Source organism: Monodelphis domestica, chromosome X, assembly GCF_027887165.1.
Source record: "Monodelphis domestica isolate mMonDom1 chromosome X, mMonDom1.pri, whole genome shotgun sequence".
Classification (NCBI taxonomy): Eukaryota; Metazoa; Chordata; class Mammalia; order Didelphimorphia; family Didelphidae; genus Monodelphis; species Monodelphis domestica.
Window position 1 is genome coordinate 71,230,988 of NC_077235.1, and position 12,687 is coordinate 71,243,674.

General features: G+C 47.0%; 1 protein-coding gene across 10 annotated transcripts in view; it reads left to right on the plus strand.

Moving 5' to 3' along the window:
* The window catches only part of ARHGEF9 (Cdc42 guanine nucleotide exchange factor 9), a 288,936-nt gene that overhangs the window by 183,136 nt on the left and 93,113 nt on the right, over positions 1 to 12,687 (plus strand). For all 10 annotated transcript variants that reach the window (XM_056808819.1, XM_056808820.1, XM_056808818.1 and 7 more), the window contains one exon: positions 11,421 to 11,600. In XM_056808819.1, coding sequence (XP_056664797.1) covers positions 11,421 to 11,600 — 180 coding nt within the window. The remainder of the gene's footprint in view (positions 1 to 11,420; positions 11,601 to 12,687) is intronic.

Consider the following 12,687-nt stretch of genomic DNA (forward strand, 5'->3'; position numbering starts at 1 on the left):
AAAGGAGAAGACTGGAGGTATTCCCCAGCCCAGGCTCCCCACTCATTTGCTCAGGGTGTGACCTTGAAGCAGTCACACACATAGCCCCATTCTGTGTGTCATTTTACTGAGCAGAAGAATGAGGATCGCCTGGCTCCTGCTGAATGGGGGTGATCATCCTTGGACCCCCCCACCCCCCAGTATGTCTTGTGTGGTGGAGACAGTCCTGTGAAGACCAGTGGAAAAGGCAACTGATCATTCTGGAACTGCAGTTCCAGTTCCAGGCAGTCGGGTGTTAACTATTTCACAACTGGCCAGCTGGGTGTAGCTTCCCTTCTGCAGATGAATTTCTGGGCCCCACTGAACTCTAGACCACCTGGCCTAAGTATTTTCTGTCCCTGGGGCCAAGGGGCAGAGAGAGATGTTGATGGCCTAGGCTTCAGGTCACATCATTTGAATGTAATCACCTTCACTCCATCGAGGACTCCATTACTTTGATCCAAAAAGTCCATTCAACCATTAGAGGCCTGTTGGAGGTTCACCCTCCATTATTGTGTATTTCAGTGGAACACGTGGGCCACCCAGAAGCTACCTTTTACTCTTTTTTACCTTTAAACCCTGGCCTTCGGTCTTAGAATTAAAACCAAGTACGGGTTCCAAGGCAGAAGAGTGGTAAGGACTAGGCAATGGGGGTGAAGTGACTTGCCCAGGGTCACCCAGCTGGGAAGTGTCCTTATTCTAGGTCTGGCTTTCAATCCACTGAGCTACCTAGCTGTCCCCTCCCTCTTACTCTTGACACATGTCTAGCCCATCATCTTTTTCAATCATGATCAATGTCTTTTTCCTGCTTCTTCATTATTCTCGTGTTTGTTAACCTGCTGTATGTTGCTCATCCCCACTTTATAGCTTGGTATTTCCCTGTGCGAGACTCTTGTTTTCAGAGACTCAACTATCTGAAAGCGCTAGAAGACTATTGGTTAAGTTCGTAGGGCAAGAGTGATCACGTCTGTTTTCCAAATGAAAAAGCAGGTTCAGAGTGTGAGTGATGAGTCTGGAGTCGCACTGGAAGTAAGCATTCCAACCCCAATCTCCCCACTGAATCCAAGGCTCTTTCTGCTTGTCTTCTCTGGGCTGTGTTTTTAAGCCCTTACCTTCTGTCTTAGAGTCAGTACTGTGTATTGGTTCCAAGGCAGAAGAGTAGTAGGGGTCAAGCAATGGGTTAAGAGACTTACCCAAGGTCACACTGCCAGGAAGTGTCTGTGGCCAAGTGGAACTCAGGACCTCCTTGCTGTAGGTAGGCCTGGCTCTTTTCCCACCTAGCTGCTCCCTGAGCTGTATTTTAATTGCTAACATTTTCATTTGACTTTATGGTCTGAAGAACCCATTTTCTCTTCATGATCTTGTTGGTTCTTTGTAAGAGCCCTGGGGAAGGGGTCAAGAAGGAAATCCCACCATGAGGAAATTTGGGGATCTCCCTGTGTCCCAGAGAGGACTAGTGACTTAACCCAAGTCACATAGCTTGCAAATGACAGTACCAAGGTCATTAGCTAGGTTTCTATCCCAGACCTATCAGGGTGCCTCTAGCAGAGTTGCTTTGGTTGGCAAGGGCAGCTGGCCACTTTGGAGTGAGGCAGGGGCAAGAGGGAAAGGAGAGACAGGTTAAATTTGTGCTGATGACTGACATGAGCAGGGAGACCCAGGTGGGGCAATGGGAAATCTCATATTGGTCTGATGTGAGAGGTCAAAGTGTCCATTTGGAAGTCAGTCTCAAAGAGAGGAGAGTCAAAGCCATAAGAATGTGGGTACAATTTCTTGAGGTGCAGAGACATTGGTCATTCTATGAACGGGGGTGTCCGAAGAATTAAGACCTTTTCATTCTTTGTTTTCCTTCCCTGAGCTTGCCTGTGTCTGCTTTCAGAATAGATTAGCGGGTAAAATAGCTTGCTTGTCATCTAGAAGAGATTGATCAGTTTCCAGTTGAAGGTCACCATCTTGTCAGGAAGGCATAGGGGACCTGAATGAAGCAGGGACTTGAGTTCCCTTCTCTTAAATGTATTTTTTTTGCACTGAGGAGTTAAGAAGAGATGTCAGGAGCTAGAAGGGCCCTGAGAGATCTGATGTAGTCCAGCACCCTCTATTTGACAGGGGAATAGAACAGAGAGGATCAAATTCCAAAGTGGAGTGACTTGCCCAAGGTCCTACTTGGGATAATGATCCCATAGCCTAATGGTGGAAGGGACCTCAGAGGTCATCTAGTCCAACATTCTCATTTTCCAAATGAGGAAACCGAGGCTGAGGAGGGGAAGTGACTTCACACAGCCCATAAGATGCAGAGCTGGTTCTCAAACAAGTTTCCTCTCACATTCTCTCCAATGCCCGTTGTTGTGGGAGAAACCTGGGAGGGCATGATCTAGGCTGCCTGTTTTTCTTCCTTGAGTTTCCCCTGGGTCCTGTTAATTCAGCCTTGCATAGAAACACCTCCCCCCAGCCATTGGCAGTATGGCTGTGGCAGAGGAGGGGCTACTGGGAAAAACGATGAAGGTGCTATTATGAGGGAATCTTTCATTTCTTTGCTTCGTGGATTGTCTATAGCCTTTCTTTTTCTGATAGAGAAGCAATTGAATGCCATCACTTCGACTTACTAGCTGGGTGACCTTGCACAATGTACTTTCCCTTTGAACCTTAGTTTTCTCATCTCAAAAATGGAAATAATAGTCCTTGCCCCGGCTCCCTCTTGGAGTGATTGGGAGGATCAGGAGATAATACATGTGCCATTACTTTAGAAACCTCCAAGTCTGTGGAGACCGGAGGTGTGATTAAGCCATTATTCCAGTGCATCATTGTGTAAGCAGAGGATTCTTTGATAATTTGAATAATCCTTCCCTCGTGTGTGTGGCTGTTACATGACTGGCATCAGGGAATATTAAGTGTGTTCCAAAATGCGCCAGCATTGCAGCCCTGTGCATGTGGCTGACACGCATGCATTACACATGTAGTAATATGTAACGTGGCTCTAACCAATATGAAATTCTTGATCTGAGTTCCTGAAATCCGCGCCAGGAGTGGAGACGGGGGTATTATAGCTGGACAGGAGTCTTTCTGAAGAAGCTCAGGAGGGCTGAGTAGACCACAAGTTCTAGGGGGATCAGCAGTCTGGTCAGGCAGCCCCCAGAGTTGATGAGATCTGGGGCTGCATCTCGTGTCCGAGAATAAGGCGGTGCGAGCCTGTCTGCCAACCTGGTCAGATCCCAGCTAGGAACTTGGGTCCTGTTCTTGGGTCCCAATGGGCCAGAACCAAAGGTCACGGAGGGTGAAGTTGCTGAGAGGTGTGTCTTGGTTGATGTAGGAGAATGGTTCTTACTCCAGAAGTGGTCCGGGTTGCCTCCAAAAATAGTGAGTTCTTCCTCTCTGGAGTTCCACGTTGGATGGCCTCTTCTCATCAGCCTGATTGATTTAGCTGGCCTCTGGAGGGCAGATGAGATGTCCTTTGCTTCTCTCGAGTGGCTCCAGTTCCCTTCTCTGGGCTCTTGGGACCTGGATCAGACAGGACCACTTGGTGGGAATGGGATTTGAGGTGAAGACTGTGCTGCTGGGACTCTGTAGGAAAGAATGACCTTGTTTCCTGGGTCGGGAGAGGAGTGAAAGTGCACCCTCTTCTTATTACATGGCCCTCCCCACCCGGAAGTAGACCAGGAAGGAAGGGCAAGGTCGTGGCCATCCTTTCTTTGTCCTGGCAACTCCGAAAGGGACTGAGACCAGGATGGAGCTTTCTGAGAGAGAAGCTGGGTGCTTTCGCTGGCCTCTCCCCAAAAAGAGACCTCCCATCAGTTTTGTTCTTTCAAACCCTTACCTTCTGTCTTAGATTCAATACTTTGTATGACTGGCAGGCAGTACGGGTTAATTGACTTGCCTAACTAGGAAGTGGCCACATCTGAACCCAAGACTTTCCATCTCCAGGCCTGGTTCTCTCTACTGAGCCACCGAACTGCTCCTCTTCCCATCAGTTTTCAACATCGGCATCTTTGGCCTCCTCATTTCTTGGGGCCTTGCTCCCATTAGGAGAGGAAGGTAGTAGTTCTACCCACCCTGTGACCAAAGGGAGCCCATGACGAATGTCAAAGGTGAGAGGGACCTTAAACCACAGAATCTTCGGTCTCAAGGGGACCTTGGAGTGCAGGATATTAGAGCTAGGGATGATCCTAGAAGCCATCGAGTTTAGTCCCTGAAGGGGGGAGGGATGAGAAAGGTCAGAGAAGACCTTTGACTTTCCTAGGGTAGCACAGATTAGTTTGTGGCCAAAGCAAGACACAGGTCCCGGGTCTCCCTGCTCCAGAGAGCACCTTGTGGGGTAGCCTGGCCACCGGGGCCCTGCCAGGTTGTTCTTCTCTCCGTGGCTTCTCCCTCAACATTAATGAAGGCTTCATCTGAGTTCACAAAGCTGTAATCAAAAAGAAAGAAGAAAAGAGGGAGACCGGAGAGGGCTTTGGTTTCCAAATGGCTGGGCCTTCTCATCACTAAGTTATTATCATCTGAACAGGGTGAGCTCAGCCGTGGTGTGCCGATATTGTCACACCTCAGGGGCTGCTGCCACCGCCACTGACATATCAATGTAATGTGGGCCGGCCTCTCTTGCCTCTGTATTCTTCCAGTATCACTGGGAGGTCAAACTCGGGGCCGCCATCTTTTCAGCCAGGAGACTGCCATTGTAGAGAGCTCTTGAGTTTTATTTTGATTTTCTTTTTATTACCCTTCTCCCTTCTGCTTGGTGCTTTAAAAATGCTCATATTGCTGGCAGCCACCCTGAGTTAATTAAATATCTATTTTCAGTGGTAGTCTTTAGCTGGAATGCTGGAGCAAATCAAAGGAGCTTTGGAAATCTGGCCAAGGGCCATCATCCCAGACCTAGCTCTGGGTTGGTTCTGCTGGCCACTGAGTGACAGCTCTCTCCACCAGTAATTGCCCTCTCCCAAGGAGAGCTGGGTGGTTTCTGGCATGGGAGCATGTCACTTCTTTGAGGGCAGGGACTGTCGGTCCCCTTTTTGTTCTATCCCAAGCACCTAGCCCAGTGCTTGACACAGATGGCAGCCCTGAATGGATGCTTGTTGAATTGAATCAAATTTGAGTCACAGGATCCGAGACCTGGAGCTAGAAGGGACCTTGGAGGCCAGGGTATCTAACCTCTTCCTTTTCAAAAGATGAAGCCGAAGCCCAATGCAAGAAAATGACTTGTCCAGGGTCACGTGGCTAGGGTCTTTTTAGTGCTAAGGTCAGAGCCTATGCCACTAATTTCAATTCAGTGGATCCAGGCCTAGGAAGGACTTTGGAGACCCCCCTGGTTCAACCCCCTCACCTTACAGGTGGGGAAACCAAGGCTCAGAGAGGAGAAATGACTCTGTTGGCCTCCTAGGGCAGGAGATGCTTGAGATTTGCCAGTTCTCTTGGGCCTTTCTTTCCTCCCTCTATTTGTGCCTCCTGGAAGCAGAGTGGGGGAGGAAAGAGGCTTGGAGAAGCTTTTTTCAAGGCTCCCACACTCTGAAGGAAGGGTGTCTCTACCATACTGTCCTGTGGCCAAGAACTATTTGTAGTTAACTCAATGCCCACTGACATATTTATCGCCTGCCTGCAGCATGGGAACAGGAGGAGGAGGGGGAGGGAGGGACAGAAGCAAAGGCTTTAGGGCGAACAGCATGGAATCTGTTCATGAATAGAGCGGATTCTGCCTCTTGACACATGGGCAGCAGAGTCTGTCTGCCTGCCCTTTGCTGCAAGCACAGGTCATAGATGGGCTTTCTGCCTCCATAAGGGCCTGAACTCTGTGTCCCCTCAGGTTCTTCCTGCTCTGAGACTCTGTTTCCATGACTGTGAGTCTCTGGGCTTGGCTGCCCGACCCAGTTGGTTTCCACCATTATGTGGTCGAAAGATCCCCTGCCGGAGTGGAAAAAAACCTGGGTTCAAGGCTTGGCCAGATCCCTGTCTGATCATGTGACCAGGAGCCAGCCATTTTGCTTGTCAGAGCCTCCATTTTCTCACTTCACATGGAGATAGATAATACCTACTCTCCTGCCTGTAGTCAATGAGACTTTAAGCAGCTGCGTTGTTCCTGGGGGATACATCGGGGCCCCAAGTGAAGCAGCCCCCAGCCCCGAGGAGCTTACGTTCTGCCAGTATAGTTGGCAAATATTAAAGCTTTTAAATAACGTCTTGTCTTGTCCAGCCTCTTTGTTTGATTAAAGACTGCAGATCTGAACCCAGGGCATAGAAAATAACCGACCCTTGGCCACGTAGCTGGTGAGGGACAGAACCCAGCCTCCGGCCTGGTTTTTGGAACTCCAGTGCCCTTTTCAGAAATGTCACTATGAAACACTTAGGTAGGGAGCGACTGGGTGGCTCAGTGGATTGAGAACCAGGCCCTGAAATGGGAGATCCTGGGTTCAAATCTTGTCCCAGGTCACACTATAGTTCTAGATTGTTGTGGGCACTAGAAATCAGATTTCCTGACATCCCATAGGAGCCCTTTGACTTCTTAACTGCCCTGGGAGTGGTACTGTTTCACAAGTGATGCAGATTGCCTACTGTTGTGGCTGTCTTTGTGGGGAGAAAGGTTAGACCAGAGGAGCTAAGTATCTATATAAAGAAAAAGAGTAGAACCCGTTCTATGGACAGAGTTGTAGCTCCAGTGCCTAGGACACACAGTAGGCCCACCCTTAAAGAATTGAATTCAAAATCATTTCTCTTACCCCAAAGATTTAGGATCTGATTAAGGGCCCAGGTTTTTGAGAGGTCCTGAAGCAGAGGACTGGGGCTTGGGAAGGGCTAGTTCCCTGTTGCTCCTGGCCTCTCCATTGGGCAGAGGTACATATCATTGCCAATTTCTCTTGCACATGTCTGTAGACACAAAGCCTGGACTTTGTGATCTGGTCCACATCCTTTTGCATCTCTGGGCCTTAGTTTCCTCCTCTGTAATTGGGTTAGAGGATCTCAAAAATCTCTTTTAGCCCTATACAATGAAAACCAAATCTGAAGTTGGGAAAACCGGAATCCAAATCCTGATTCTGAGGCCTCTTTCCTGATCTTACGTTTCCTCAGCGATAAATGGGGACAATAATGTTTACACCACTAACCTCACAGGAGTATTGTGAGGCAAGCACTTTATAACCCAAACACTATATAATAATGGGAATTCTTTTTATTCAGAAATCCCTTGGAACTCTTTAACATTTGATTTTCTAAGATTCTTGTCAAATTGAAGCTTATGGATGGCAAGGGCAAAATTGAATGTAATAATGAAAAAGTGTTCACTAAGTTCTTATTATGTGCCAAGCCTTGGGGATACAAATAGATATTAATGTGAGACGGTCCCCCTGTGCCAGGAGTTGTATTCTAATAGGATGAAATAGCATTTGGAGGGGAGTGGTAGCCTAGGAAGGAAATGTTTTGGGAGGAGGGATGAAAGTGGAAGAAGTTTCTAGGAAGCTAGTTTATCCAGAATTAGAACAGTCAATTGACACACCCTGTCCAGGAACAATGGTGTTATGGCCCTGTTGATTGCATTACTGACCCCATAGTAAGGGGCAGAAATAGGGAAATGATATGTGGATGATAGGATGACCAACCAGAGTGGACTGCTGTCTGGGCTATGAAGTATGGTCTGATTGATAGTCTGGAGCCATTTGGGTGCAGTGGACTGATTGAGTTAACTTTCATTCACTTAACCTATCAAATGGATTGTTGCACAGCACCTCTCCCAGGACTACCACTTTAGACTTTTGGAGTCTGTGGGTGCTACCTTACTTAGGTGGCATCTTCCCTGGGCCAGGCCTTTCTCCTCTCCATAGCCGGGCAATTCTGCACATGCCAGGGAGATAAGATTCATAGGTCTAAAACTAGAAGGAACCTTCAAGGTCTAATCTAATCCTATGCCTTCATTTTCATAGAAAGGAAGTGACTTGCTCAAAGTCAAATGGATGCTAAGTGACAGAGAAGGGATTTGAACCCATGTCTTCTGACTCCCAATCCCTTACCCATTCCCCTGTATCACACTTGCCCTCAGGATAGGGCTGAGGAAATTGATGTAAAGAGCATTGACTGGAGTCCGAAGGCCTGAGTTCAAATCCTGACTGTTGCTTATAATATAATTATATATATTATATATATACAATTATATAATAATTAAAATAAAGAGGGGGGAAATGCTTCCATCTGTATTCTTGAGTCTATCAGTTCTCTGCATTTCATGATTAAATCTTTGGAGTTGTGGTGGTTCACTACATTGACCAGAATTACAATATAGCCAATACTCTGTTAATGTATTTTCCTGGTTCTGTTTACTTCACCCTGCATCAACTCACATAAATCTTCCTAGGTTTTTCTGGGAAAAAATTTTTTTTCGAACTCTTCCCTTCTGACTTTGAAATGATACTAATTATTGGTTCCAAAGGTCGAAAGGCGGTAAGGGCTAGGCAATGGGAGTTAAGTGACTTGCTCAGGGTCACCCAACTAGGAAATGTTTGGGGAAAGATTGGAGTCTCCAGACTCTAGGCCTGGCTCTCTCCACTGAGCCACCTAGCTGCCCCCAACCCCTTCATCATCTCCTACAGCACAATAGTATCCCATCAAGATTGAGTTATATATACAACTTTGTTCAGCCTTTCCTCAATTGATGGGTATCCTCTCAGTTTCCAATTCTTTGCCAGCACAAAGAGCTGTTAGAAATACTTTTGTTTATATAAATCTTTCTCCTTTAAAGAAACCTCTTCATGATACAGACCTAATAGCGGCATTTTGGGGTCAAAGCATATGCACAGTTTCACAACCTTTGAGCAGAGTTCAAATTGTTCTCCAGAATGGTTGGGCCAGTTCACAACTCCACCAACAGTGCATTAATGTTCCTATTTTCCCAATCCCCTCCAACATTTGTCATTTCCCTTTTACTGTCACATCAATCTTCCATTGATTTTCTTTATGCCCTTGGACAAGTCATTTTTTTCTCTTAAAAAGAAAGTGTTCAAATAGTTTATCCCTAAGGTGCTTTCCATCAGGAAAAACAAAACAAAACATTGGGCTCCCAATGTGAAGTTGTATACTTGAGTTTTTAGAAAGTCAATGGCACCAGCATCAGGTAGGGGCAGGGGGAGATGTGGTTAGAAGGGCCGTCAGTAAGGATCAACAGTGACACGGTTCCCCTTCCCCAAACAACCAACCAAAAAACCCTCAAGCTCAGAACTCATTGGCCAAGGTATAGGGTCCAGAGGGAGGAAATTGAGTCCCACTGCCCTCTGCCCTGATCAGAGCCCACCTACAGGGCTGTGTTCATTTAGGAGGGCGATTGATAAGCTGGGAAATAATCAGAAAAGGGTACCCAAGGAATTGACAGACTTCAGAGCCTTGCCATAAGAGGCTCAGTTGAAAGAAATGTGGGTGCTAGCTTAGAGGAAAGAGGGCAGCTTTTTGAGATATCGGAAGGTGGCTATTGTTTAACCCTCTATGCCACCCCTTCCCCAACCCACCATTTAGAAGCTGGATAAAAGGAATCTCCTTAACCTCAAATGTCAGAATTAGGAATATAGAATGGAAGTTGCTGGTAGCAAGGGGACGCAAAGCATACTAGATTTGAAGTTAGAGTACCTTGGTTCAAATCCCAACTCTGAAATGGACTGCCTGTCCCCCATTTTTGTCCCACCTCTAAAATGACAACGTTGGACTAGCTAGGGGGCAGCTGGGTAGCTCAGTGGATAGAGAGCCAGGCCTAGAGACGGGAGGTCCTAGGTTCCAATCTGGCCTCAGACACTTCCCAGCTGGGTGACCTTGGGCAAGTCCCTTGACTCCCATTGTCTAGCCCTTACTGCTCTTCAGCCTTGGAACCAATACACAGTATTGATTCCAAGACAGAAGGTGAGGGTTTATTTAAAAAAGAAAAGTTGGACTAGCTGGCCCCTGAAGTCCCTTTCAGCTCTATCTCTATGTATGTATGACCTTAGGCAATTCCCTTCCCCTCTCTAAACCTCAGTTTCCTCCTCTGTAAAATGGCAAAGTTAGACTTACCTATCCTCTGAGGTTCCTTCCAGCCTTCCATCTTAGGTCCCTCTGATGTTACCAGGAGTCATGCTTCACTTACATAGAAAGGAGCATTAATTTCTTAGCAAGCAGAGCTGTTCAAAAGTCAGATGGGCTTGCCTTGGGCAATAATGAGTTCCTGGTCCCTGGAAGCTTTGAGGAGGCTTGAGGATTCCCATGTGGAGCATGTTGTCAGAGAAGATTACAGCTTTGGGGGTCCAGTTCTTCCCATGCAGATTCTGTGATCCATCTGCCTGAAATCACTGTCATTCCGAAAAGCAAGGGATGGCAGAAGTGACCTCCAAGGGTTCTTTCTACTCCCAGATTCTGGCAGGACTAAACTACTATCCCGTTGGCCAAGATGCCATATGCTTGGCATGCTTGAGATTGCCTGGCCAGGAATGAGCCTGTCTGGGAGACCTGGGTCCTTTATGAGGAGTATTTATGTTGCTTACATACAGCCTTGATCTCCCCAGAGTATCCTTGACAGAGTCTGGATGTGTGTATGTTGTGGTGATGAGAAGGGGATTTGGGTGCAAGATGGCTCTTTGTTGACTCATGTAATCTAGTCCTGATGGTTATGTTTCCTCATGCTCCAGGCAGACTCTAGACTTAGCCTCTGACTTTCTGTTTGACCTTGAATGAGTCATTCATCCTTTTTCTCTAGGCTTCAGCTTCCCCATCTAGGAGATCATAGGGACTACCTGCTGAGCACATAGGGCATCTTGGGAAGGAGAGAATTCCTTCCCATTCCATTATTGACCTTGCTAGGTACTAGATTTACCTCCAGGGTAAAAGCCAAAGACTGGCAGGACTTGTTTCTTGTATGTGTCACGAATGTGGGCATATGTCATACAGGGGGATGGGAGGGGGTTCCAGAAAGATTGAACAAGATCTGCTTAAATCTCTATTCTCCACCATTACAGAGGATGTGGGTAGCATAAATATTGAAAATGAGAGCTGGTACCAGCTCACCCCCTCTGATCACTCTATGGGAAGGTGGATGGATAGGGATTTCTGTTCCTCTAGTGTACTTCCTGGCAGCAGGAGAGAGCCAGTAACCTGGATAAGCCCTACACGGGCTCACAAATGGTAGAGGCATCCCTCATCCTCTCCGGGCCTCTGTTTCCTTCTGGAAAATGACAGACTCAAACCAGCTGGTCCCTGAGGATTTTCTTAGCTCCCAAATCTTATGTCCCCATAGGAATATGTGCTCATGCCCTCTGGATGACAGGGAGTTGATTAGATTCTTAGTGGGAGGGGCAGTCAGTCCAATTCAATGATCTCCTTTCCCCTTAGGAATTCTGAGTGGGTCAGGGTGCTAGACAGTGAGTGGGGTTAAAGGTGGCTGATCACTGGGGACTAAGCCTCTGCTTTTCTCTCTTTAGCTGATCAGCGGAGGTTCCATCGTAAGTGCTGAGGCAGTATGGGATCATGTCACTATGGCCAACCGGGAGTTGGCGTTTAAGGCGGGTGACGTCATCAAGGTCCTGGATGCTTCCAACAAGGACTGGTGGTGGGGCCAGATCGATGATGAAGAGGGATGGTTTCCTGCCAGCTTTGTGAGGGTGAGTGACCACTATCCCCTCTTCCCGTCTTGTCCTGACTTCTGCCTGCCCTTCCCTTTCTGATAGTCTCTCTTCCTTCATTCTCTCCATTCCTCAGCCTATTCCTTGCACTTCTGCTCCCTAATTTTCCTTTTGAATGCTTTCCTTTTAATCTTCCTCTTCCTCTTTGCCTCCAATCTCCATTTGCTTTTTTTATTCCTCCTCTCTCTGTCTCTCTGTCTGTCTGCCTGCCTGTCTGTCTTTTCCTATCTCTATCTCTTTTGCTCCTTCTCTTTGTTTTGCTGTCCTTTTTTATCTCTTTCCCTGTGTATTTACCCCTCTCTTTCTCTCATTCTCTTCCTTCTCCCACTGTGCCCCGGGGCATGTTTGCTTTGAGCAGCAGTCTGATACAGAGACTAGGAAGTCAGAAGACTAAAGTTCAAATTTCACTTTGACATTACCTTTGGGATCTTGGCTGAGTTACTTGGCCTCTCTAGGCCTTCGTTTCATCCAGTAATATGATGAAGTTGGGCTACCTGGCCTCCAGAGCTCAAGTGAGGTTCCTGTGTGATCGTAGACCAATTCCTTCCCCAGCATGGGCCCCAGTTTCCTCATCTGTAAACTGAAGAGAGTGGCCTAGCTAACCTCTAAGGCTCTCTCAGAACTTGATCTAGGATCCTCCTGTCATTTCCTTTCTCTGGGCATCAAATTCCTCATCTATAAAATGAATAGGTTAGAGAAAATGATTGCTAAAGGCCCTTCCAACCATGTGTTTATGTCCCAGGGCTCTTTCCAGATACAACACTATATGGTCCAATGGGCAATTCTAGCTCTGACAGTTTATCTCCTTCAGCTTCCTTCTCCTTACATTAATCCCTTCTCTTTTCTCCTCTCATTTTTCTTCATCTACCTTTCCTCTTTGGCTCTTTCTCCTCATCCTACTTCCTCTCTAGTCCTTTTTTTAACCCTTTCCTTCCATCTTAGAATCAATACTAAGAATTGGTTCCGAGGCAGAAGATCACTAAGGGCCAGGCAATTAGGCTTAAATGACTTGCCCAGGGTCACACAGCTAGGAAGTTTTGAACCTAGGACTTTCTGTCTCCAGGCC